The sequence below is a fragment of the Heptranchias perlo genome, chromosome 33, assembly GCF_035084215.1.
Source record: "Heptranchias perlo isolate sHepPer1 chromosome 33, sHepPer1.hap1, whole genome shotgun sequence".
NCBI lineage: Eukaryota > Metazoa > Chordata > Chondrichthyes > Hexanchiformes > Hexanchidae > Heptranchias > Heptranchias perlo.
In genome coordinates this window covers 9,306,793-9,333,483 of record NC_090357.1, presented here as the reverse complement: position 1 = coordinate 9,333,483, position 26,691 = coordinate 9,306,793, and the positions used below count along the sequence as shown (strand labels likewise).

The window sequence follows — 26,691 nt, the reverse complement described above, 5'->3', positions numbered from 1 at the left end:
CATTTGGGCAAGGTATTAGGGACAAGTGCTACCTGTGGAATCATACTCCAGAAAAGAGTTAATGCCTTCAAGAAAGGAAAGGGAAAAAAATGGTGAATTTTAACAGTAGCCAACTCAAAATGGCAAGTTCCAGTTCTCATTTACACAACTGGAAGAGCAACCAGAATGATTGAGGGGATGGAGGGATTGGATTATGAGGAGCAACTATGTAAACTGGGCATGTACTGACTGGAAAAGAGAAGGTTTAGAGGTGATATGATTGCTATTTATAGGATTCTAAAGGGACTTTAGTGTAGATCATGACAAGCTATTTCACCCTGGCCAGAACAGTAGAACTGGAGGACACAATCTGTGCTTGAAGTGAAGTAAATTCAAAACTAATCTGCAGAAACAATAGTTCAGTGAGAGAGTGGTCAATCTATGGAACAGGCTCCCTAGGGAGACGGTGAAAGTAGTTGGTACTGATTCATTTAAATGCAAATTAGTTAGGTTTCTTTCAGAAAATAACATTTCGGAATACAGTATATGAGTAATTTGAGATATAACATGTGGTAATTGTAGCATGATGGGGAGCAAAAAGGTGACTTTGGATCTGTGGTTCACAAAGCTCTCTGCCACGGAGATTTTCCTTGCGTCACATCTGGATCTGCTGTAGACTAATTGATAGAGATTGACCGCTATGATTAGTCAACAACTGCATGATCGGTGTACCATGTGACTACCAGAATAGTATTTCTATGTACCTATGTTCCTACACAGTGACTCCTACTTGCAGAAGGACTTGATGGAGGCAGGCATTCATCCAATGAAGTGAACAATGTGGCAAAGATTTTTGAAATTGCCTCTATGAAGGATGAAATCTCCTTGCAACCCCTTATGATTCAGTATACTTTTTTGCAATAAAAAATTGAATTATCCAAAAATTTGAATTAAGCAAGAGATAATAGCAAAGTGGAAATTTAGTACTAACAACTGAATTATCAGATTTGAATTAAAAGTACAGTTAATAAACAATGCATTTGTATATTAGAAGTGGGAGTAAACTTTGAAGTGGTGCATAGCCATGGAGATACCAAGTCAAGGTTAAATGACAACATTTTCTGAGTAGGCTGAACAGAAATCAGATGCAGTTTTAAAGAACATGGCCAAGTTGAGATTGTGCATGTTATGGCACCACACATTGACATCCCATAATCTTCAGCTGTACTCTTTTAAAAGCATTAATTATATTTACAGTGTAAGGTTATGGTTTTTCTCTCATTGGGATGCTGATTCCCAGCTGTGCTCCAGTAGGGGTGGCTATGGCAAAGAAAACTACACCAATCTCCTAACATAACTAAAACTTGTTCCCAATTTTGATGTTTCAGAGAAACAAACACATGCATTTCTATCAACTGGGGTGATTTTAATTCCACATTTCATGTTCAGGCATTTAAGCGCAAGTTTACTTTGATCTTTAAAGCCAGACATTTACAGCTGAAGATCAAAGGAAAAACAGCTCCAACCAGCAGCAGCACAATTAATTGAATATATATTTCTACACCAAGAACTGTGATTTTTACAAGCAAAGCTACATAAATGTAGTGTACAGGCTTAGTGAAAGCCAGAATAACAGCGCATGTGTCATTTGGTGCCTTCAGTACCTGCAAGTATTTTTGATTCAGGTTTATGCACCCTCAAGACTAGCTTGTATCCACATTCAGTCAGGAAGCTGAGTGGGAGAGGGAAGGAAAGGGAAACATACAGCTGTTGATCTCTGCATAAGTTCCAACATGGTGAGCTGCAAGGGGCTTTTTAAGTTCTCAAATTGGACACTAGAATTGCAATTATTCTGCTAGCAATTCTATCTTTACAAGAGAGTGTTACAGAAATGGGATAAAGTCCCAATATAATTTGCTGCTCCATTCTCCTCAGCAATTTTCACTCCCTTGACACAGCACAATATACACACACATTTAACTAACGGTGTCAGCCGTGGCTCAGTGGTAGCACTCTCCCCTCAGTCGTTCTAGATTCAAGTCCCGCTCCAGGGACTTGAGCATGAACGCTGACACATCAGTCTTAATACTGAGGGAGTGCTGCATTGTTGGAGGTGCCGTCTCGGATGAGACGTTAAACCGAGGCCCCATAACTGCCCCCTCAGATGGACGTAAAAGATCCCAAGGCACTATTTAGAGTTCGTCCCGGTGCCCTGGCCAACATTTATCCCTCATCCAACACCTAAAAACAGATTATCTAATCATTATCACTTTGTTGTTTGTGGGATCTTGCTGTGTGCAAATTGGTTCCAGCGCTTCCTACATTTCAACAATGACTACACTTCAAAAGTACTTAATTAGCTGTAAAGCGCTTTGGGACATCCTGAGGTTGTGAAAGGCACTATATAAATGCAAGTCTTTCTGTAACTGGAGGGAGCAAAAAAAGTTACCAAAAGCCCTGAGCAGAAAGCAATTTGCACTGTAGTTCCATCACAATACAAACTGTCAGTAGCTCCCAACTTAATGATCTCCGACACCTGAGCTTTAAAATGCAGCAACACACAAAAATGTGTGCACTTCCACCATGTTTTGCAGCTGCATCAGAACACTTCAAAATATCAATGAGCATGATGTGCACATTTCTGAGAGTATGGCTAAAATATCATTTAACTGCCAGATATCCATAGCATTTAACAAAACAACAAAGACAACTACAATGGCTAAGTCACCTCCAAATGATTCAATCCTTGCCTTCTTAAACTAGTCACTACTTCATGGTAACTCACAATATGCAGTGGGTGGGGGGAGGGAATGATCTCCAGTAAGGCCTGGCCCTTTGCTCAACATAGATCTGCAAAGATTAATAGATGGCAATCTCCACAATAGGATGAAACACTAAGGAATCCTTGGATAAGCAAGGCTACAAAAACTGCATAATCATGCAGGCCTCTGACCCAGATCTAACTAAAGCTATCGGCTGCAAGAGCTTTCTTCGTTGAAACCTACAACAAGCACAACACTTTTTTAAAAATACACAAAAGCATTTAACTCTCCATTTTTTGTGAAATGCTTCCTCTGCGTTTATTTTTCTATCCTTTCAAATAGCGGTTTGTGTCACTTTCTTGATTACCATGTTAGTTCCACTGCTTTCCTTTGCCTTGATTTCATGGTTTTCCTTTTTTGGATGTTATTTGCTCAGTTTCTATCCTTATTCTTTTTTGGCCTCGCCTCACCAGCAGCTTCTCCCTCCCCCCAATCCTAAGGGGATGATAATCACAGTCTCGGCTTTCATTCATTTTTTAGGATTGCCTCTAAAGACTTGCATAGTTCTCAGTATTAAAGCTCATGGAATTGAAGGTAAATTATTGACCTGGTTAGGAGATTGGATGGGCGGTAGAAGACCGAGTAGGGATGATGGCTATGTATTTGAATTGGAAGGAGGTGTCTAGTGGCATCCCACAAAGATCTGTGTTGGGGCCTCAACCATTTACTATATTTATTAATGACTTTAATAACACAATAGAGAGCCTTATATCCAAATTTGCCAATGACACAAAGATTGGTGGCATAGTAAGTAGTGTAGACGGGAGCATAAAATTACAAAGAGACATTGACAGATTAAGTGAGTGGGCAAAACTATGGCAGATGGATTTCAACGCAGTTAAGTGTGAGGTCATCCAGTTTGGACCAAAAAAGGATGCGTTTTTTTTTAAATGGTGAAAAGCCAGGAAAGGTGGAGGTCCAAAGATTTATGGGTCCATGTACACAGATCACTAAAATGTAGTAGTCAGGTACAAAAAATAAATCAAAAAGGCTAATGGAATGTTAGCCGTTATAACTAGAAGGCTAGAATTTAAAGGGGGAGAAGTTTTGCTACAGCTACATAAAGCCCTGGTTGGACCACATCTGGAGTACCTTAGAAAGGATAAATCAGCCTTGGAAGGAGTGAAGTGCAGATTCACCAGAATGTTACCAGGGCTCCAAGGGTTAGATTATGAGGAGAGATTACATAAACTAGGCCTGTATTCCGTGGAATATAGAAGCTTATGGGGTAATTTGGTTGAGGTTTTTAGGGTTTTGAAAGGAATTGATGGGGTAGATAGAGAAACTTTTTTCACTGTTGAGGAGTCTAGAACAAGGGGACATAACCTTAAAATCAGAGCCAGACCATTCAGGAGAGAAGTTAGGAAACACTTCACACACAGGGTGGTAGAAGTGTGGAACTCACTCCCACAAAAAGAAGATGCTAGCTCAATTAATAATTTTAAGTCTGAGATCAATAGAATTTTGCTAGCCAAGGGTATTAAGGGATGTGGAGCCAAGGCAGGTTGATGGAGTTAGGATACAAATCAGCCATGATCTCAACGAATGGCGAAACAGGCTCAGGGGGCTGAATGGCCTACTCCTGTTCCTACGTTCCTAGTATCCATCTTTATTTGAAGCTGACACAATAAGAATTAGAGGAGCCCCATTCCCAAACCAAAAACAGTTAGCTCTCTCTAGCTTTTCATCAGTGAGCTCTGAACATGCAAAGCTCTTGCCCCTCCAGTGCTAAAACCGAAATTGGAGCTGTGCCAGCAGAGACCCCATAATTGAATATTCTGACAGGAATGCTGCAGCAAATGACTATTAGATAATGAGCCTTGACTGGGCCATCTTCATGGCAGTATATTTGCTCCAGCAATAAAGATAGTGGGGGTTTCCCCCAACTTCACTTCATATGTATTCATGGCTTATTATGAATTTTGGCTGCAGGGAATAGGAGTAAAGTCCGTATTTGTCAATCTCAACGGTAAATGCACCATCCACTGAGGTAGTCATACAGACTAGGAAGTTCATAGCAGCTTTTATCTCCCCCATGAGACCCGTCTCCTGCTCTCTCAATCCTATCCCCAATAATGACTATCCAACTTCCCTTCCTGGTCCCAACGCTAGCTGATAATGTAAACAGCTCCCTCTCTTCAGATACCATGCCCCTCCCTTTTAAATCTGCCATCAACCCCTCCTCAAAAAACCAACCCTAGACCCCTCTGTCCTTGCAAACTTCCGCTCCATCTCCAACCTCTCCAAAAATCCTTGAACGTATTGTCGCCTCCCAAATCCTTGCCCGTCTTTCCCACAACTCCATGTTTGAATCTCTCCATTCAGGTTTCTGCCCCAGCACTGAAATGGTCCCAAAGTCACAAATGACATCTTGTGTGACTGAACTATCCTTAGTCATCCTTCTTGACCTGTCTGCAGCCTTCGACACAGTTGGCAACATCCTCCTCTACTGTTGTCCAGCTGAGTGGGACTGCCCTCACCTGATTCCTCTCTCATCTATCCGGTTGCAGCCAGCGAATCTCCTATAAAGACTTCCCTTCCCACCCGCATATCACCTCTGAACTCCCCAAAGGATCTATCCTTGGTCCTCTCCAATTTCTAAATGCTGCAGCTTGGCGACACCATCTGAAGTCATGACATCAGGTTACACATGTACACTGACAACACCCAATTCTACCTTACCACCACTGCTCTTAACCCCTCTACGACCTGTGTTGTCAGGCTTCTTGTCTGACATCTAGTCCTGGATGAGCTGCAATTTCCTCCAATTTGAGCTCTGGAATTGATTCCCTAAACCTCTCTGCCTCTCACTCCTCCTTTAAGACGCTCCTTAAAACCTACCCTTTTAACTAAGCTTTCACGTCCTAATATCTCCTTCCTTGGCTCAGTGTCAATTTCAGTCTGATTACACACCTGTGAAGCACCTCGGGAGGTTTTACTACATTAAAGATGCCATATAAATGCAAGTTGTTGTTGCTGTTGTACGATCGTTGGTCTGTACTGAATTATCTGAATGCTACAAAAAGCCTGAGCGATGATTGATGGGGACAGTGAGAGGGAAAAATAATCAGCCAAGATTCTGCTCTTGATCACTATCCAGTGATCCCTGCAACAAACTGCATGCATAGGTTTCAGGTGCGGACAGGACTGGGCTCAGCTATGAGACCTTCCACTGTTGAATAATCTGTTGGTTTTCTAGCCTCACACAAAGATGGCCACTTCAACCAGCTGGTATCTGCAGAACCATATCCCAACATGAGTCAGCATCTTCAGGAAAGGAACAGTCAAAATTGTAATAAAAACTTACTTTAACTGGATATGCCACCAAAATCAATCTGCACCAAACCAAGTCATCATTAGGTGAATTCTCTCAGGGTATCACAAAACACTTCATAGAATTAATTACTTGCCAGGCAGACGCAGTGGCTGGGGTCATTAATAACTTATCAAGAATGGAAACCTATTTAAATGTAGAATTGCGGGTTTTTTTCAGTGACAACAAAATAGGTTATTTTTAAAATAACTAAACAGCAGGTCTGGGCTTTGCTGATATGGTACATCATACTGAATTTAATGTAATTTCTTTGATTTGGAGCAACAATTTTACACAAAGCAAATCCTACAAATGGCTGGTTAACCAGTTAATGTTTCCTTGGTGGTGTTAGTTGAGGTATCCAGATGTTATCCAGAACATCAGTAGAACTCCCTGCTTTTTTTGGATAACGCCATAGCATCTTCAACATTCACCTGAACCAGGAACAGGCAGCCCAGGCCTCAAATCAACATTTAAGTTGAAGGACAGGCCCTCTGACAATGCAGCAGTTCCCTCAGTACTACACTGAAGCATTAACCTAGATTAAAGGGGGTGCACGAACAGAGACACCGGTGGGGGAGCGGGGGAGACTTCACACACAAAGCTTTGAAGGTGGCTGGACAAGTTGATGCGGCTGTTAAAAAAGCATATGGGGTCCTTGGCTTTATAAATAGAGGCATAGAGTACAAAAGCAAGAATGTTATGCTGAACCTTTATAAATCACTGGTTAGGCCTCAGCTGGAATATTATGTCCAATTTGATGCAGCAACCTTAGGAAGGATGGTGCAGAGATTTACTAGAATGGTACCAGGGATAAGGGACTTCTGTTATGTGGAGACGAGAGAAGCTGGGATTATTCTCCTTAGAGCAGAAGGTTAAAGAGAGATTTAATAGATGCGTTCAAAATTATGACAGATTTTGATAAGATGAAAAGGAGAAACGGTTTCCACTAGCAGAAGGGTCGGTAATCAGAGGACACAGATTTAAGATAATTAGCAAAAAAACCAGAATGGAGATGAGGATTTCTTTTAAAACATATGGTGTTACGATCTGGAATACACTGCCTGAAAGGGCATAGAAGCAGATTCAATAACAACTTTCAAAAAGAATTAGATATACATGAAAAGGAAAAATTCACAGGGTTATGGGGAAAGAGTGGGGTAGTGAGACTAATTGGATACCTCTTTCAAAGAGCCAGCTCAGGCATGATGAATGCACTTTATGATTCTATGTGCTCAAGTCTGGTGTGGCCTTGTCAAATTTCCTCCAGTGAGGTGTTTAGTTTTACAAAAAACATCTTTTGGATACAGTAATGTTGTGCTTATGTTACTGGATTAGTAACACAGATGCCTGCATTAATAATCCCAAGAATTTGAGTTCACATTCCATCATGGCAGTTTGAGAATTTGAATTATGCTTAAAAGATAAAAAAAATCTGGGAACAAATGCTGATATCACTAAGTGACCATGAAGCTGTTGGATTATTGTAAAAACCCAACTGGTTCACCAATGTATTTTATGGAAAGAAACCTGCTGTCTTTACCCAGTCTTGCCTATATGACTTCAGTCCCACACCATCGTGGTTGACTCTTAATTGCCCTCTAAAATGGCCCAGCAAGCCACTCAATTGTATCAAACTATTACCAGCAGTTCAAGAAGGCCCATCACCTTCTCAAGGCAACTAAGGATGGGCAATAAATGCTGGCCTTGCCACATCCCCAGAACAAATTAAAAATAAATTATTGCTTCATGCTTCAGGGATGAAACAGGAGCTGCTGCAGAAAATTAAATGATGATACAGAATAGAGTTAATGCACAAAGCCTACTCATTTAAGCAGAAAATAATTTGCATTCTGGCTACTCAAAAGAAAATAAAAAAGGGAGACTTTTCAGTGAGACAATGAAAACATTCCCCAAAAATAATTAGATTAAATTCCTGTTCATAAGCATTTTTCCTTAAATCACAGAATAACAGCACAGGAGACAGCCATTCTACCCATCATGCCTGTACAGGCCTAGTCACAGCTAGCCACTTGGTCCCATTCCCCTGCTCTTTCCTCATATACTTTTAATTTTTTATTTTCTTTTTCAAATATTTAACCTAGGGTTATTACTCGTAATCTTTCACGGTTTGAGCCTTCATCCATTTACAAGTATTTTATAACCACGGTCTAAGGCCCACAATAAAATAACATCACCGACCCCCAGTTGGAAAGCGGTCCATCAAAATCCTTCCACAGCCTACGGTGCGGGGCGGCTGAGAAAACCCGGTTTATAACACCGTGAGACAAAGGCCCAGTCGCGTTAATTTGACTTCCATTCCTTTGTTGTCTCCGCTCTCGCCTACCTGCACATCTTCATTTCGCAGCTCGTCGATTAAAACTGCGATAGGGTACAGAGAGTCGTCGCCATCAGCCACCTCTGCCGCCGCCATCTTAACCTGCTTCCTGCCGGTGTACGGGGCCACCCGGGAATCGACAGCAGGAGCGGAAGTCACCGCGGCCAGTTAATGCGCGGCAGTCGCACTGTACGGGCGACCGGGTGTGCGCATGCGTCCTGCCCGCTGTGAGGATTTGAGGTGTAGCGCCATGTTTGTTACAGGAAAAAGGATCTCAGGGAAGGGAAATCCAGAATGAATTTCTAGCAAAGCATGCATTGGTTCTTGCCAATATTTGAAAAAAATATTTATATTGATATTAGAAGCACAATGAGGAGGACCTCCCCCTGTCAGTTTATTCTTCAGATGTTAGGTAGTGAAGTAGTGCTGGTATATTAAGTGATTGAGTTTAAAGAAAGAACAAGAATTTATATGGCTCATTGTCATAATGACCCAAAGCACTTCGCAGCCAATGAATTAATTTTGAAAAGTAGTGACTGTTGTTATGCAGGCGATCTCGCTGATTCGCTGAATCAAGTGAGAGCTGGATCTGTTTTTGGCTGGGCCGGAGGTCACCTCGCACAATAGGCACCGTATAACATTAATCAGGGCCAGAGTGGTCTCCTGGACTAGTTTCGATTGCCTAAGGGGATCAGAGAAAAACTTTCCAAACTTTTTTCCCCAAGTTGGCCTGGGGTTTCATCTTTTTTTTGTATCTCCCATGGGATTACATGGGGGGGTGGGGAGTGTATGTATTGTATATAAATGCAAGTTGTTCTTTGTGTTTTGATGCACAAGACATTACAATTATATGGGACAGGCTGGATGGACCTGTCTGTCATTTTTCCTATGTTTAGTATGCATGGCATCTAATTTGTACACAGTAAGGTCCTACAAACAGCAATGAGATAAATGACCAGTTAATCTGTTTTTGGTGGTTTTGGTTAAGGGATAAATGTTGGCTGTACATAAAATAGTCTATAGTTGGGGTTTAAAGAAAAGATGTGGTTTTAAATATATTTTTGTGAGACCCAAAGCATAGAGATCTGTGAGACTCTGAGTTCATAAAATAGGTTTGGATGGAGAAGGCTCTTCAGCTGTTTTATCTCTTTCCATAATACCAACATATACTGTCTTCCCATTACAGCATCTAAATGTTTTTAAATTGAGTTCAGTCAGCATAGCAGAAAACAATTTACTATTTAACTACATGTTGTAATTTTAAATAAACTTTGAACGAGAATAATGAGTAGCTGTGACCGATTACAAGGCACTAATCTAATCCAGAGTTTCAGATGGCATTTTGAAGGCCAAGAATAGATAATTGCTTTGCAGCGATCACTGCCCAGTATTGCATTGGTCACTGCAGATGCAAACTATCAATGCACAACATGGGGATAATTTTAACCTAACTCACTGGGCAGGAAACCCACGAGATCGAGTAGAACGCCAGCTTTACACTCCACCCAATGTTACTCCATTGACTTCAATGGAGAGTAAAATTGGGTGGAGTGTAAAACCAGCAGCGCACCCAATCTCGTCAGTTTCCCGACAGGTGGGTTAGGTTAAAATTGCTCCCTATGTTGTGGGTGAATTATGATTATCCACACTAGAGATTAACAATCGCAATGTCATCAACAACAACAACGTACATTTATGTAGCACCTTTAATGCAAATACTACTTTTTCATCAGGGCAGCATTTCCTGATAATACACTAAGTAATAGAAAGAGCAAACTCTGCGCATTCAGGACATTTACCTTGCCAGAGAAGCAGACTGAGAAAGAAGCTAGGATTGAGGCAGGCACTTGACTTCAGGGCCTCATATTACCCCCTGGGAAACTCTGGAACCTCAGTCTATCAAAGCTTGTTGTATTTTAGCAGCCAGTATGTTATCTGATTCCTGGTGATCTCTATGGAGCCCTAGGCAGTTGAAAATATAGAAACAGACAAATGTTTGTCCCTGAATGTATCCGCTTGTCTCAGCTGGTAACACTCTTACTTGAGTCAGAAAATTGAGCACGTAATCTAGGCTGGTACTTCAGTGTAGCACTGAATGAATGCCGTATTGTCAGGTTTATCGTTTTTCGGATGGGATGTTGAATTGAGGCCCCGTCTGTCCACTCAGGTGGGTGTTAGATATCCTATGGCACTATATGAGGCAGAGCACAGAAATGTTCTGGCCTCCCTCAACTGATATCACCAAGACCAAGTTATCTGCTCATTTATTGATTTGCTAATTGTTGGTCCTTGCCGTGTGCCAATTGGCTGCCATGTTTGTCCACTTAACAATGCTGACTGCACTTCAAAAGTAATTCATTAGCTTTAAAGTGCTTTTGGACATCCTGAGAATGTGATAAGGTGCTATACAGATGCAAATTCTTTCTTTAAATAAGCGCTCACTCCTCCAGGATCATTCTTGAATGCAAAGATAACCCCTGGCTTCTTTTCTCTATGACCAACTGTTCCCTTAATTCCCCCCTCCCCACCATCGCTCCCTCCAATAACAAGTGCAAAGAACTCATGGGCTTCTTTGTCACCAAGATTGAGACCATCTGTTCCACTGCCTCTGCTACCCTTTCCCTTGCCCACCAAACCAAACCTCCTTCCATGTTCCCCCCTTCCCCAGCCCTGAATCCTTATCTTTCTCTACTTTCTCTCCTATCTCATCTCATGCTCCCTCGAGGCTCAACTTGTCCATGAAACTCACCTCCTGCTTCTTGACTCCACACCCACCAAACAGCTGACCAACCAATCCTCCGTGGGCCTCAAACTAACTGACATTGAAATGGTTCGCTCTCCTCAGGTACCGTCTCCATCCCTTTCATAATTGCCGTCATCATCCCTCTCCTCAAAAAAACCCACCTTCAATCCTAACCCACCTTCAATCCCTCTGTCCTTGCAAACTGCCACCCTATCTCCCACCTCCCAGTCCTCTCCAAAGTCCTTGAATTTGTTGTCATCTTCCAAAGTCAAGCCAATCTTTCCTGCAACACCATGCTTGAATCTCTCCAATCCAGTTTCTGCCCCTACCTCAGCACTGAAAAGGCCATAATCTAATTCACAAATGTCATCCACTGTGACTGTGGTGCACTATCCCTCCCCTTCCTCCTTAAACTCTCTGCAGCCTTTGACACAGTTGATCACACCATCCTCCTCCAACACCTCTCCCCCATTGTCCACCTCAGTGGGACTGCCCTTGCTTGGTTCCATTCTTACCTAGCCAATCGTAGCCAGAGCATCTCCAGCAATGCCTTGACTCCTCCACTTCCTCTGTGTTGTCAGACTGCTTGTCCAGCGTCCAGTCTTGGATGAGCCTGCAATTTCTTCCAGTTAAACATTGGGAAGGGTGATTCCATCCCCCTCCTCTGCCACTGTCTCAGGTTGAACCAGATTGCTCGCAACCTCGGTGTCCCATTTGACCCCAACCATTGCAAAGACTGCTTACTTACACCTCCATAACATTGGCCACCTCCATCCCTGCCTCAGCCCATCTGCCACTGAAAACCTCATCCTTGTACTGCATCAGTTTGGGCACCGAACCGTGGGAAAGATATATTGTCCTTGGAGGGGGTACAGCACAGATTCACCAGAATGATACCGGGGCTAAAAGGGTTAAATTATGAGGATTGGTTACATAAACTTGGTTTGTATTCCCTTGAGTTTAAAAGGTTGTGGGGTGATCTATTTGAGGTGTTTAAATTGATAAAGGGATTCAATGGGGTGGATACATAGAAACTATTTCCTTTGGTGGAGGAATCCAGACCAAGAGGGAATAATCTTCAAGTTAAAACCAGGCCATTTAGGAACGTAATCAGGAAGCACTTTTACACGCGAAGGGTAGTTGCAATCTGGAACTCTCTTCCCCAGAAGGCTGTGAATGCCAGGTCATTGGAAATCTTCAAGTCTGAGCTTGAGTCAAGGCCATGGAGGGATTTGAACATGAGGATTAGAATTTTAAATTTGAGGTGTTCCTGGACCGGGAGCCAATCTAGGTCAGTGACAAATGGCTAAAAACAACCGGTTCCATCATTTATCCAGGGTTTCTGACAATCTTCCACCAAAGTTATGGCAGAAGATTGGGGGAACCCTGCAGAAATTCTCTCCCCCCCCCGCCCCCCCCCCGCCCCTCACCACCACCCCCCCCACCCCACCCCCACCACCCCGATCACTGTAATGAGCAAAAATAGCTGGCATCTCCCAATATTCCAAAGGACTTGTGTTTCTTGTTCTACGGAATTCTGTAGAGCAAAAGCATTCTTCAGACCATGAATTAAGACTCTTTGTGTGGGCATGCAAAATTGTGCTGGCAACTTGAACACTAACTGCCATGGATGTGGCCTTCATATACTCACAGCTACCAATGAATACAATAAACAGTAGGAGCTAAGATAAGCAATGGAACCCCCCCACCCTGCATTAATCTCCTATAATGTCATGATGTATTTGATGCCCTTTAGCAAGTCAGCCAAGTTGCTTTGTTGTTAAAGATTTCTCCATAGAAGTTTACATTACAAGGAGGCCATTTGTCCGATTGTGTCTATGGTCCATGGTATAAATAGCAAACAAACTGGGTATCCATTACATAAGATATGACCTAATGTCACATTGTGCTTGCAATGCATCACATTCAATCAGCTCACTGCTTTGGGAAAACGCTGTGGCATAAATTTTCCACTTGAGTTATGCTGGCTTGAGGCATGACTTGAAAGGGCTGGAGCAGGAAATGCAGGAGGAGCCCACCTGTCAACAACCTGTTCAGCCCTGCTAGTTCTGGAATTTCCCACTGTAACTGACAAGAGAATGTACAATACATCTGCCCATATATGGGTGGGCGTATTGTAATAATATGCAAATTACAGAAATACCTTATCTGACTTATTTCCCGTCATCTGCGCCATAGCAACACTGCACCCAAGTAATGCCTGTTCGCTCCTGGCATTTCAAATTGAAGTGGCCCAAAAATTTGTGCAGTTGATCACTCAGCAGTCGATTGCAAAAGATTTGGCACCAAATTCAAAAAGATTTTAAATTATTTATTGGATTTATACTGTGGCAGCACAGTGGCAGCTGGCAACTCTACGAGGCCTAACGCTGCTATCCACTGGTGAGGTGGACTCCGGAGGCCGGGGAGTTCACCAACATTATGCAAATGATCTTGAAGTCAGCAGATCGGCCAGGGTCAGGGGTGCATCTTTGTGGCGAGCAGAAGTATTTCCACCGCAATGAGGCGGCCCAATTCCACCAAAGTGGAAAAACTAAATGTTGCATCTTCTACATACCTCTGCATCCATACTCTGCTCTCCCCCCACTCCAATTTTTGCTCTGATATTCTCCGCTTAACTCTCCCGAAGTCAGCTACTCACACTGAGATACAGTATCTTGGCACTGACAGCCCTCCACTACCTCATCCAGTTCTTCATTCATAAGTCTGGAAAGTGAGTGTCACTGGGCTATTTAACCACAGGAGGTGCAACCCAACCATGTCTTCACCTAGCATCAATTCAAATACAAGCATTGATATTAGTGGATTTTGGTTGGGGACAGAATGGGTTTAGCTGTGATTGTCCCCACAACAGAATTGCCCCATAACATTCACCATTTAATCTCACACACAAACAATAGCTACCTGGACAAGATACTGGCAGCAGCTGTGGAACTGTACCCCAGCATGAGTCAAGGCCCTTAGGGAAGGGAGAGGAGAAAATTAGGAATAAATAAATAGTTTTTAAAAATTAAGAAAATAACAATAAGCAGTTTCGTTATAGACTACCCAATTCATTTAATCTTCTTAGGAAAGGTTTCTACTAACTTTTTCACTGACCCATTAATTGAACAAAATTCCAGCACAGTTCTCTAAGTTACATTACACATTCTGGACTAGCTCCCTTCCTTGCGAAGATATTTTCTTTTGGTCTCAGTAACTCAGAAACCATCACGTTTCACATTTGATTATCTTTATCTGGACTTACCCATATCTGCACTTATCCTTCAAACCCTCAATCCTGTTCCTAACCAGATATTTGTCCAATTCTTCTTTAAAGTGTTAATGGTACGAACTTTTTTATCTGTGAGCCCGTCCCACATAACTCTAACCCTGCGACAAAATTATTTTTGCCCACCAGTTCTGCACTCACAGTTCAAGTTAAATAGTCTGCTTGCATATGCTTATCTATTCTTTTATTGATTGGTTCTCATTGTGTTTAACAGTATAACAACATAGTCCATCATGGACAAAGAGCTCGTGTGTATTTATAGATCAATATTGCTGAGGATAAACTAATTGCCTAGATAATATGCTGCAGAACATTAGTGGCCAAACTCTTAAAGTGTTTATATGAAATTCTTTTGTGCACTGCTTAAATGGGGGTGTTGTCCCGTTTAAAATAAACAAGGTAATGCCTTTGTGAAAATACCAAAGTCATTTATAGGAACATGTGACGCACTGGACCATTAATAGCGCTCACTGCAATTTCTGCCTAAAATCTGTAACGTGTTCTCCCATACTAGCAATGTTTAATCTACCTCCACCTGAAGCTGCAGCCATTTCTACAAAGGGGTTATTGAACTGCCTTTAGCTTCACAGTAAATTGAGGCGCAGGAAATTTAAAGGAGAATTGCATATTCAACTGGTATATTAACTGAGCACTGTTTTCATTATGAGTGGTGAGAATGTGGAACTCGCTACCACATGGAGTGGTTGAGGCGAATAACGTAGATGCATTTAAGGGGAAGCTGGATAAACACATGGAGAAGAAAGGAATAGAAGGTTATATTGATAGGGTGAGATGAAGTAAGGTGGGGGGAGGCTCGTGTGGAGCACATATTCCGGCATAGACCGAATGGCCTGTTTCTGTGCTGTAAATTCTATGTAATTATAAAGTGTTTGACAAACCTTTTCTCATATTTTTTAATAACTCACAACACAATGGCATGAGTCGTGTTAAAATGCTTCAATGCATCCATTGTGCATGACATCATTGTGATTAAATAATGCACAGCTCCTTTTGGATTTCTTCCTGCCACCTTTCCGAAAAAAACAAATGCTTACAAAACGTTTTTTTTTCATGAAGACAGTCCTCTTGTAATTCCCCTAGTGAGTAAATTCAGTGAGCAAGTGAATGATACTGAGCCTCAAAGGTCATAAAGCTTTCAGGTTCAATTCCCAGCCTATCTTTAATGACCTGCTGATCTCAGCCAGGGAGGCTATGAGGATGCAGCAATTGCCCTCAGTACTACTGGGCCAAGGGGGGGGGGGGGGGGGGGTGAAAAAATCACCCAGGATATTGCTCCTTGTCTGTAGCCAGTGATTCCTACTGGAAAGTGTATATGTGTGGCTGTCAGTCAAGGACAAAATCTAGCTCAGCCAAGATGCCCCCATGATCAAATAGGCTGCCAAATCTCACTGTACAGGCTTGCACATGATGAACGACTAATTAGGACCCAGTATAAGTCATTCAACTGTGGAGGGCATCACAGTTAATGCTTTTCTCACTTGACCTCAACATGTGTGCACTTTCCAGCAGGGGTCACTGGATAGTTATTGGGAATGAGAATCTTACAATTATTTCCCCCACCCCCCATAGTCTAGGGCTACTAACTTGAATTGTGTGCCTCCAGCTGAGATCAGTTGTTGCTGCAGGATGATTGAACCTGGGCCTTTTGGGTCTGTATGGCTCAGTTCCATACCAGGCAGTGTCTGTACCCATTAAGCCATCGGGGGAGGTATAAAAAAAAGTTCACGTTTTTATTAATTTTAAAAGTCACATAGATATCGACACATAAAGAGTCACAGAGACCTTCTCCAATGTTTAATTCCAAACATAAATTAATTTTAATGGTCTAATTTTCAGGAAAAGCAAGTTTCAAAGTAACTGTTTTCCACTAACTGAGAACAACCATTGATTGCTGCAGAGAGATCATTAACAGCCTTGTCACCAGATGATGAAGTCATACTCCTGGCTAAAGTACACAGGGAAACTTGAAATGTCAACAAAGGCAGACTTTATTTATTAGGTGATTATGGAAAAACAGGTCATAGTCAGTGATTAAACATGGGCTTTCTCTGTCTCTATGCCCCATTCTAAAATGGGGCCTACAATTCTGCTGCCGGTCTACACCATAAATGCAGGGAGCTGTCTTAAAAATGACCTGATGTTCTCGCCATCAGAGGAAGCAAAATTCCCCCTACAATGTTGGGTTCCACTCACTGCCTTCAGCAAACATAAACATCAGTTGTTAGCAGCACATAGGGTTTGAGAAGATTTTTTACCAAACTTACTAGTTGTAATTGAGAAGGCAAAGTGATCAAAATGACCAGAAATAGCTGAAATTTCTTCCGTTTTGCCTTTTCTCTGTTTCCCTTTACAGTGCTTCTTCATGTGCAAGCCTGTACATGAAGCTACAAAGAGAGACAGTCCCAAATCCCGTGGGGGTAATGGCATTCCAAAATATCAGTATTGTGTCCCTCAGGAATACTAAACCTGCTTGCCTTGTTCCCAGGGACAAATCTTACTACACAATCCTAACACAACATCCAGGATGTGCAAGTCATTATATTAGAAGGGGTGCGTGGAATAATCACCAGAAAGAACCTGGACGAACAGCTTACCTATAAAGAGAGAGACACTTGCATTTATATATAGCCTTATATTTCTCAGGATCACCTCAAAGCACTTCACACACATTGAAGTTTAGTGGCTGTTGTGATATAGGGCAAGTAAAGCAGCCATTTTGCAGCAAGATCCCACAAACAACAATTATGGTGGTACTAGTTGAGGGAGGAATAAGGGCTGGACCACCCAATGAACTTTCTGCTCTTCTTCAAATAGCGCCATTGGATTTTTAACATCCACCTGAACTGCAGGGACAGGCAGAGGGTCTTTGCTTAATGTCTTATCCATAGGAGGGCTTCTCTGACAATGCAGCACTCCCGCATTGCTGTACTTGAGCGTCATGCCAAATTATGTGCTCAAGTCCAAGAGTGGGGTATTGAATCCAACAATCTTCTGCCTCAGAGCCAAGTGTGCCAGGAAGGGCCTGAGTTTGATCCTGGTCTCTGCTGGGTTACTTGATCTCATCTAGGTGGTGATAGGTCATGAAAAGCACTTTATAGGTACAAGTTCTTTCTTCTTCTTTGTCAGCCTCACAGTCAATGCACTTTCTAGTGTGAAGCTGGGGTTCAATCCCTACCCCTGGGCTTGAGAGCACATAATCTAGGCTGACAATCCAGCACAGTGCTGAGGCATCCCTGCATCTCAGGGGTGCCATCCTTCAGATGAAATATTAGACTGAGGGTCTGACTGCCTGTTCCAGCGATTCAGGTGGATGTTAGAGATCTCATCCTATTTGAAGAAGGGAAAGAAGTTGCCCATCATTCCTCAAACAACACCATCAAAGATGTGGAGATGCCGGTGATGGACTGGGGTGGACAAATGTAAGGAGTCTTACAACACCAGGTTATAGTCCAACAGCTTTATTTGAAATCACAAGCTTTCGGAGCTCACCTGACGAAGGAGGAAAGCTCCGAAAGCTTGTGATTTCAAATAAAGCTGTTGGACTATAACCTGGTGTTGTAAGACTCCTTACATTTGAACACCAGCAAAATCAGATCAACTGGTCATTCATCTCATGGTTGTTTGCCAGATCTTGCTGTATGCAAAATGGGTTGTGCACTTTTTAAAAATTCGTTCATGGGATGTGGGCGTCACTGGCGAGGCCGGCATTTATTGCCCATCCCTAATTGCCCTTGAGAAGGTGGTGGTGAGCTGCCTTCTTGAACCGCTGCAGTCCGTGTGGTGACGGTTCTCCCACAGTGCTGTTAGGAAGGGAATTCTAGGATTTTGACCCAGCGACGATGAAGGAACGGCGATATATTTCCAAGTCGGGATGGTGTGTGACTTGGAGGGGAACGTGCAGGTGGTGTTGTTCCCATGTGCCTGCTGCTCTTGTCCTTCTAGGTGGTAGAGGTCGCGGGTCTGGGAGGTGCTGTCGAAGAAGCCTTGGCGAGTTGCTGCAGTGCATCCTGTGGATGGTACACACTGCAGCCACTGTGCGCCAGTGGTGAAGGGAGTGAATGTTTACGGTGGTGGATGGGGTGCCAATCAAGCGGGCTGCTTTATCTTGGACTTACCTACATTACAACAGTCACTGCCTTTCAACGTAATTAATTGTACACTGAAGCCCTTTCACATATTTCTGAGGGACCTGATAAGGTGCTTTATAAATGCAAATCTTTTTCAAACAGCTTAATAGCATCAGACACCTACATTTTCTTGGGTCCCTTGAGCTGCCGTCGGTCTCCACTTACCTTTTGATGGCAAGATCCTTTTAAGGAGTAGCAGTCCCATTAAACATAAATGAGGGCGAGGCATACGGAAATCACAGGTCTCTGTTTGAGTGGTGCTCTCCCAAGACCAAATGCTGAACATAAAATTGCCTTTCACGTACTTCAAAGATACTGTTCTGCAAGCAAACCTAAGAGAAATGCTTCTAAGAACAGAAAGGGACTCAAAAAATCAATCATTGCAAAGAATCTGATTGGAATGAGCATCCTTTAAACGTCAATCTGCCTGTTTTAAAAAAACATTGCATCTTCATGAAAAAGTATTAGGCAAAGATGTTTTTTATTTGTTTGAACCCACAGTGTGATGATTTAAATTCCACTGTTACGCACAGCCTGTCACTTGTACATATTTGTAATGCCATTTTACAGAAATGATGCATAGCTTTCAGAATCCTCATTCTCACTTATAAATCCCTTTGTAGCCTTATCCTACCCGACCTCTGCAACCTACTATACCCTGGAATTCTCTTCCTAACCCCCCCGCCCCCCACAAATTTGCTACCTCATTCTCCACCTTCAAAAGCCTCCTCTAAACCTACCTCTGTGACCATGACTTCAGCCACTTCCCCAAACTCTTTTTTCAATTTCTGGTCCTGCCTAAACCCGCCGTGAAGTGTTTTAAGATCTTTAATCATAGAATCATCGAATGATACAGCACAGAAGGAGGCCAGTCGGCCCGTCGTGCCTGTGCCAGCTCTTTGAGGGAGCTATCCAATTAATTCCATTCCACTGCCCTTTCCCCATAGCACTGGAAATTTTCCCCCTTCAAATATTTATCAAATTCCCTTTTGAAAGTTATTATTGAATCTGCTTCCACCACCTTTTCAGGCAGTGCATTCCAGATCATAACAAATCTCTGCCTAAAAAAAATTTCTCCTCATCACTATATTAAAGGCATTATATCCTTGTTATTCTTCCTCCATACAAAACTAAGGGCCCGATATTCGGAGGGTGGCGGGTTGGCAGCGGGGGGTCGACTGGGCGCGTGGGTAACCCGCCCAGTGAAATCGGGGTGCTCCGCACGTGATTGCAGCTTGATTGAAGGTACTTACCTTTGCTTTCGGGTTTCGCGCTGGAAAGCTGCGCACCGGGCGGACATAGGCGGTCAGCTGGAGGAGCCCTATTTAAAGGGGCAGACCTCCACTGACTGATGCTGCAGAAAATAGGAAAAATTACAGCATGGAGCAGCCCAGGGGGAAGGCTGCTCCCAGGTTTAATGATGCCTCACTCCAGGTCTTATTGGATGGGGTGAGGAGGAGGGGGAGGACAGAGATCTTCCCCCTGGTGGGCGGGAGGAAGCGGCCTGCCTCTGCCACCAAGAAGGCCTGGCTCGAGGTGGTAGAGGAGGTCACCAGCACCACCAACATATCGCACACCTGCATACAGTACAGGAGGCGCTTCAATGACCTAAGTAGGTCAGCCGAAGTGAGTACACTTACTCATTCCCCTACACTCCATCTGCCACATCACCGCCCCCACCCCACATCTCCTTCTGCACTGCCAAAACTACTCTATCACATCACTCCTCACACCCACTCAAAGCTCATCCTCATCTTACCTGCACTTACTCACCTCGCCAGTACTCATCCCACCACTACCACTCAACCCAATCCTCATACAATCTCATGGCTCTATCGCATACTCACCCTTTCATGCATCTCTTTAACGGTCAGCCTCACCCAACCTGCCACTACCTGTGCTGCAGCCACAGTGCATGCATCACGTATGTGCAGTAGGAAGCATAAGACAAACGTGTCGTGAGCATGAAGGGGATGCACAAGGGTGTTTGAGGGTTTGTCATGGTTTTTACTTATATTTAATTTCTGATCAACTCACATAACATATTATATTGTCACCACTACTGCCACGTCTTTGCGAATCTTGTCTGGTTTGTGCAATAATGCCCTTTCCTGAGGATCACTACGAAGACCCACAACTGATGTCACCCATTGTGTCACTGCAGAGTGGGTGTAGGTGTATTTGCAGGGCTCTTTTGTGTAGCCAACTGAGAGACGTTAGCGATGTCCCCGGTTGCACCCTGGAAGGATGCAAAGGAGATGTTGTTGAGGGCAGTAGTGACTTTGACAGCGACAGCTAAGAAGATGGTGCTCGGACCAACCGGGAGCAGCTCAGCATGAAGGAGGCTGCAGATGTCCACAACTACATGTCGAGTGACTCTGAGCCTCCATGTGCACTGCTGCTCAGAGAGGTCCAGGAAGCTGAGCTTCGGTCTGTAGACCCTGTGGTGAGGGTAGTGCCTTCCGTGACGCATCTCTCTCTGACGTTGCCCTCCCTCCTGCTGTGCAGGTGGATGTGTCACAGCACTGTGTTGTGGAGCTCCACGTGTCAGAGGTGGACGGTGTGGCCGGCGAGGCTGGTGATGCTGTTCGTCCTCCGAGGAGGTCATGACTGCAACTACGGCAGCCCCCATCCAGAAGATGTACATCTGAGGGGGTCCGCAAGGTAGGTAAATGTGTCTGGACACCGGGGCAAGCGTGCACGTTGGTGAATTTTATTGTTAGGAGGAGGGTGGTGGAGGCCAAACTTTGTCCAAAGTGACAGGGTGGCCTCCTGCAATGAGTGAGGGTCTCCCCCCACCCCCACCTGTCAAATGGACTTTTGCAGCTGCCACAGGCTGATGGCTGCAACACGTCCATTTGAACTGGGACTGTTTCCCGTACTGGAGGAAACACTCCCAGTTGTTTGCAAAATCCCAACCCTCCTAAAATATCATGTTAATCAGGTCTCAAAATGGCCTGAAATACCTAAATAATTACTCTAAGTGGCATCCCACCGGCTTTAATTGCCTGCGGGAGTCCCACATGCGGGGGCTGCGCGCATATCATCGCGTCACTGGGGAACCCGGAAGTGGGCGGGTTGGAGCCGGGCTCCGGACCAGCCCCGGGAATCCCCGATTTTCGCAGCCCCCCCGCCACGAACGCACCCGCTCGGGGGTGCGAAAATCGAGCCCTAAGTCTTTTATGAAGGCAGTACCCCTTTAAACAGGTGGATGGGGTTGCATCATTTTGGGAAACTGGTTTGAAGGAGTCACTGATCCTGATGCTGCACAAGAAATGAATTAACATACAGATATGAAATTACCTAATCACTGAAGCACCCTGGGTTAGCTCCTCTCACTTCAATCACCTCATGGTGCCATCATTAATTTTTCAAGCATTAAGACCGTTAGAAAATCAAAGATACCCAAATATCTGATGGCACAGTGAGTAAATGTACTAGCTGATGTGTCATTGGAACATAGGAATTGCTAGACGGAAAAAGACCAAGGTCCATCCAGCTCACCTACTGCAATCCTGGTAGTCACATGATGCAACGATAATGGAGTTGTTGACTAATCATAGCAATCAATCCCTATCAATTGGTCTACAACAGACCCAGACATGATGCAAGGATAACCCCCAGTGGCGAAGAGCTTTGGGAACTTTGTCTGGTGCAGTACTGAGCCACACAGAAAAAAGAACGTCCTAACTTCCATCCCTGACCTGTGGTGAATTAGTAGTTCTCACGCAGAACAGCAGTGAGGATACTACAATTAGCTTCAGTGTACTTGGGCTCGGGAGGCCAGAGCTCCTGCTCCTGGCTGCTATCAGTTTTCTCTGCTTATGTGAACATTGGGTCAGGACAGGGTCATACTTGGTTGTGATGATCTTCATTACTCACTGTGCATGGTGAAGAAGAAGAATGACCACTGTCCCTGCCTGTGGAACTGAACCCCAGCCTGCGTCATTGCCTCATCATCACAAGAGCAATGCTGCAGTGGTGGGAACATGTTGTCGGAACAGAAAAGAGCTAAACAAGGAAGTTGTTGAATTTAATTATAATTATTTGTAACAGTGTTTTTTTAAAGTCCATTAATGGTTAGATTCAGCAATTCCTATTCATGTTTGTGTGTGTGAGAGAGTGAAGCAGGAAAGCTTATTTATCTGTTCAGCTTATAAACTACATTTATGGCATTTATTGTTCACGTATTTATTTATCCATCTATCACATTTAGTGTTCAACATTATCTAAACTCTAAACATTGCACTCTACATAAAAACTGCAATGCTAAGACATTCAGATATTTTGATGGGACCCCCCGGGGCTACAAAATGTCAAGCAGGCCCCTGTGAGGGACAAATACTGTGAGATATCTGTAACAGATTTGTCAATGGGAAGATGAAATTCCCTTTAAAGAGTAAATATACTCATAGAGGGTGGAGGGATTTGATATAAAACTGTCAGTATGTTACTAAAATTGCACAGTATGACTTCAACCCCAGAGAATCATCTGCTGAGTTCTGATGAAGGATCTTGAGCCTTTTCAGATGCAGACACACAGAGAGAGTTGCTGTGTACCTCTGGCGTTTTTTACTTTTTCTCCCCCAGTATTTGTGTTTTATCTTTCTAAATCTGATTTCCTTTGTTCCCCATTTGTGACCAGTGTGCAAAACAAAACTAAAAATGACAACATAATCCAATTCAAAGAAAAACAATCTGGATCTAGCACTGGATTGTACACTGTCATCCACCCAGATCATTCTTGATGCATTTCACTCTTCTGGCATTAAGCCAGATCTGCTTTGAATTGCTCTGATTTTAACCAACAAAGAGCCACCTGTATTATCTTCATTTTTTAACGATTCAGGTTAGTTAAGTCTCTGCAGTCTCTCTCCCTCTCCTTCCCTTCCAGTTAGTTTTTTCTCCTCTTTTAGATTCTACTTTGTCTCTAGTCCATTGATACCACCAAGGTCATTGGTCTTCTGAACTTTCCTCTTTTCTTCCTCTTAAACTGAAAGTATACTATCCAACAAACATTTCCTCCTCCTCCCTATCTTCACTGTGTTGAAAACAAGACTCATCGAAACAGTCTCCTACTCAAATTCTTTCCTTCCCAAGAGCTCAAACTGTGGATCTCCTCACCTGCTTCCCCGCTCACCCCCAGGTTAAAATACAATCGAGTTCCCATTGACATAATAGGACCTCAATTGGCATAAGTCTACATGGCTTGTGCCTATTTCCGGTGGTGCCTCAGCCACCTAGCTACAGTGAGCAGTTAAAATGATGGCCAGAGCATTTAGAGCGGGAACGGGGCAGTAAGTCATGACCCTCCATTTTGAAGGCTCCCCCCCACCCCTCCTGTTCTTGCCAGGCAGGTTGGGTTAAAATCGATCCCCTATATTGGCGTTGTCATTGGGTACGTGAGTCCTGAGTGTGGGGAACTGGTGACACAAGCACCCATCTAAAGTCAATGTAAAAGCAACTCATAAGGCTCCTACTCACTGGATAAACTCACTGAGCCATTGGGGAGCCAACAAAATTTTAGTTTGATTTTCCTTCAAAAGCTTCCCCAGCCACTGGGAAGCCCTGTAGAGATAAGTGATCATGTTTCAAAGGCAGCATTGGCTGATCGAGCTGAACGGGTTAATTTGGCTTTGATTTGTTATAATAAAGGGGCTATTATTAAGATCAAAGGAAGGCGGCTATAACTCACTTAACTCTGATGGTTTAGCTTCCCTGCCATCAATGGTAATTGGCTTCTTTACAGCACCTGATCCTGGGTCCTGGGGCATGAGGTAATCGTGGATCTTCCCCAACACTGGGGTTTCAGTGAACTAAAGAATCTGCTATTATTTGGGCTGAATATTGCAGAGGGTAAGAGGAAACTTTCCCCATAATCCCTCAATATTGTCATTACTCATCTGATTCCTTCATATAGATTCATCCTTCCTTCCAAACCTCTGCACCACTACAATTGGTCTTTGAATTTTCATTTTCATTACGGCTCCAGTGTAGTTCAATCCTCTGTAAATCTCTTTAACTGCTTCTATGTTGGTGCTGCTTTAATTCGGAGTCCGGGAGACCAGTGTTCGTGAGCCAGCTCTCAGTGTTCACACTGCTAAAACCAACTCACTTATCCCATTGGCAGATTCACAAACTCAAATACTCATGGATCTATGAGTCTGCTGCCAAGATAAGGGAGCCAGGCAAAAATTGAGAAGCAGTCTATAGTGCTACATAGTACTGGAGAAAACTTTATAAACGATGAATTCCTACACTGATATATCTGGTTCTCTACCTGTTCTTCCCCCGCCCCCCCCACTTTTCCCCTGGTTCTATACTTGCTTATAAACTGTTAAATCTCTAACTTCTTCCAGTTCTGATGAGAGGTCGTCGATCTGAAACGTCAACTCTGTTTCTCTCTCTCCACACATGCTGCCTGACCCACTGAGTGTTGCCAGCATTTTCTGTTATTAATTCTGATTTTCAGCATCTGCGGTATTTTGCTTTTGTTACCTGGTTTTCTATGTTCATCTAAACTGATTAGACCCAGCCCCTGCCCCCCCCCCCCAACACACTCACATATCAAAAACAATAAAAAGTAAAAACATTGGAAAAAATGATCAAAAAGAAATGATTTACAAATATTTTCAAAAAGTTCATACTGTATATTTGAGTGTATTAGCCGCAGTTTAATATTAACTTTTGTCCCTCCTCGACAAGTATGCCATATGCATGACTGCTGCTTGGAATGACGGCTGAGATTCTGCATACAGTGTCAGTAATACATAAGGCCTGGTGTGTCTGGTTAGCATTCTTCTTCATGTGCGAGATTGGCAGCTTGTGAGGAGTGGAAAGAGGTAGAAAGCGGGGGAAAGAACGTAGGCAAGGATTCACAGATTCAAGTTTTCCAACCAGGCCTGACTCATGAACGATCACCTGCATTTTTTAATATACATGCACTTATCTCATTACTTAGTTTATTGGTATATTTTCTAACAGAGTAAATGAAAGTTTTGTAACAACCCAAAGATTCCAAGGGAACCAAAGTGTTCCCTAAATCCCCATCAAATGTGGCTACGCCTCACACCTTCAGTACTTGGCCAAGTCTTCCCTGTCATAACGTTTTCCTCAGATTAGGAGGTCGCTGAGACAGAGGGGTCACATGAAGAAAGACACAGGGGAAGAAGACCTGTGCGGCAGGGTGACTTAGACTTACTTTCCATAGAATGAAACCTTGCTTCAGCAAGCGCAATTTAACTCTGCAATTAAACTTCTATGTACAAGGAACAGATTTCTAGATGATGACATTTACCTCATTAAGTGTGACTTTCTGTTGTTGGTCAAGAATGTGGAAGTGTCAGTGGCCATGCAGCACCCAGTCCTTTCTCTCAACTGTAGGAGGTGCATTGTCAAGAAGGAACCAGCGGGGCAAGAAAGTGCGGAAAAAACTGTTCGCCTCATCGGAGGGGACACACCCTCAAAAAAAAATCATACCTGAATAGGCATTTTCTAGCATGGTAGAGTCTTTCGGTTTATAATGTCGAGGTCGATTGGTTTTGGAGAGTCCATATACAAAACAGGAGAGTCGGGTGCATTAATAACTTGGGATGAAGAGCATGCACAAAGCTATTTTAAATAACCACAGTCTGTTCCATTGTGCTGCTGCACAGTAATTAAAGAAATACTCCTGGGAAGACTCACAGAAATCATGTGTGTGAAAATATATCATCTGATGAAAAGTGTAAAAGGGATGTCTGCTGTGTTTTATAGTGACATTCTATTTTAGTTTAGTGCCTGATTCAGAGCTGAAGTTAGGACAGTGGAGACGCAGTGTCCAATATTCCTACATCATGTCATGTCATTTATGAGGATTGTAACACTCCAGGACAAGTGCTGAAAGACTAACAACCATAATAACTCTACCACCTTGGACAGTATTGTTGGCCAAAAAATTAATGGAATGGAGGTAGGTTCCTGCCCTGCCTGCAATTTCTACCCTCCTCTGACGGTATCACCCGGGGTATGGTTCCACTAGTAGCAGAACTTCAGAACCCCAAGGTACCCCTTCTGT

At 43.4% G+C, this 26,691-nt stretch overlaps 1 protein-coding gene across 1 annotated transcript in view; it reads right to left on the bottom strand.

Annotated features, from left to right (window-relative positions):
• Positions 1-8,595, bottom strand: part of LOC137301465 (serine/threonine-protein phosphatase 2A 65 kDa regulatory subunit A alpha isoform-like) — a 53,336-nt gene extending 44,741 nt beyond the window's left edge. Inside the window, exon 1 of the mRNA XM_067970971.1 lies at positions 8,462-8,595. Coding sequence (XP_067827072.1) covers positions 8,462-8,548 — 87 coding nt within the window. The 5' untranslated portion in view covers positions 8,549-8,595. The remainder of the gene's footprint in view (positions 1-8,461) is intronic.
• Positions 8,596-26,691: the final 18,096 nt, after the last annotated feature.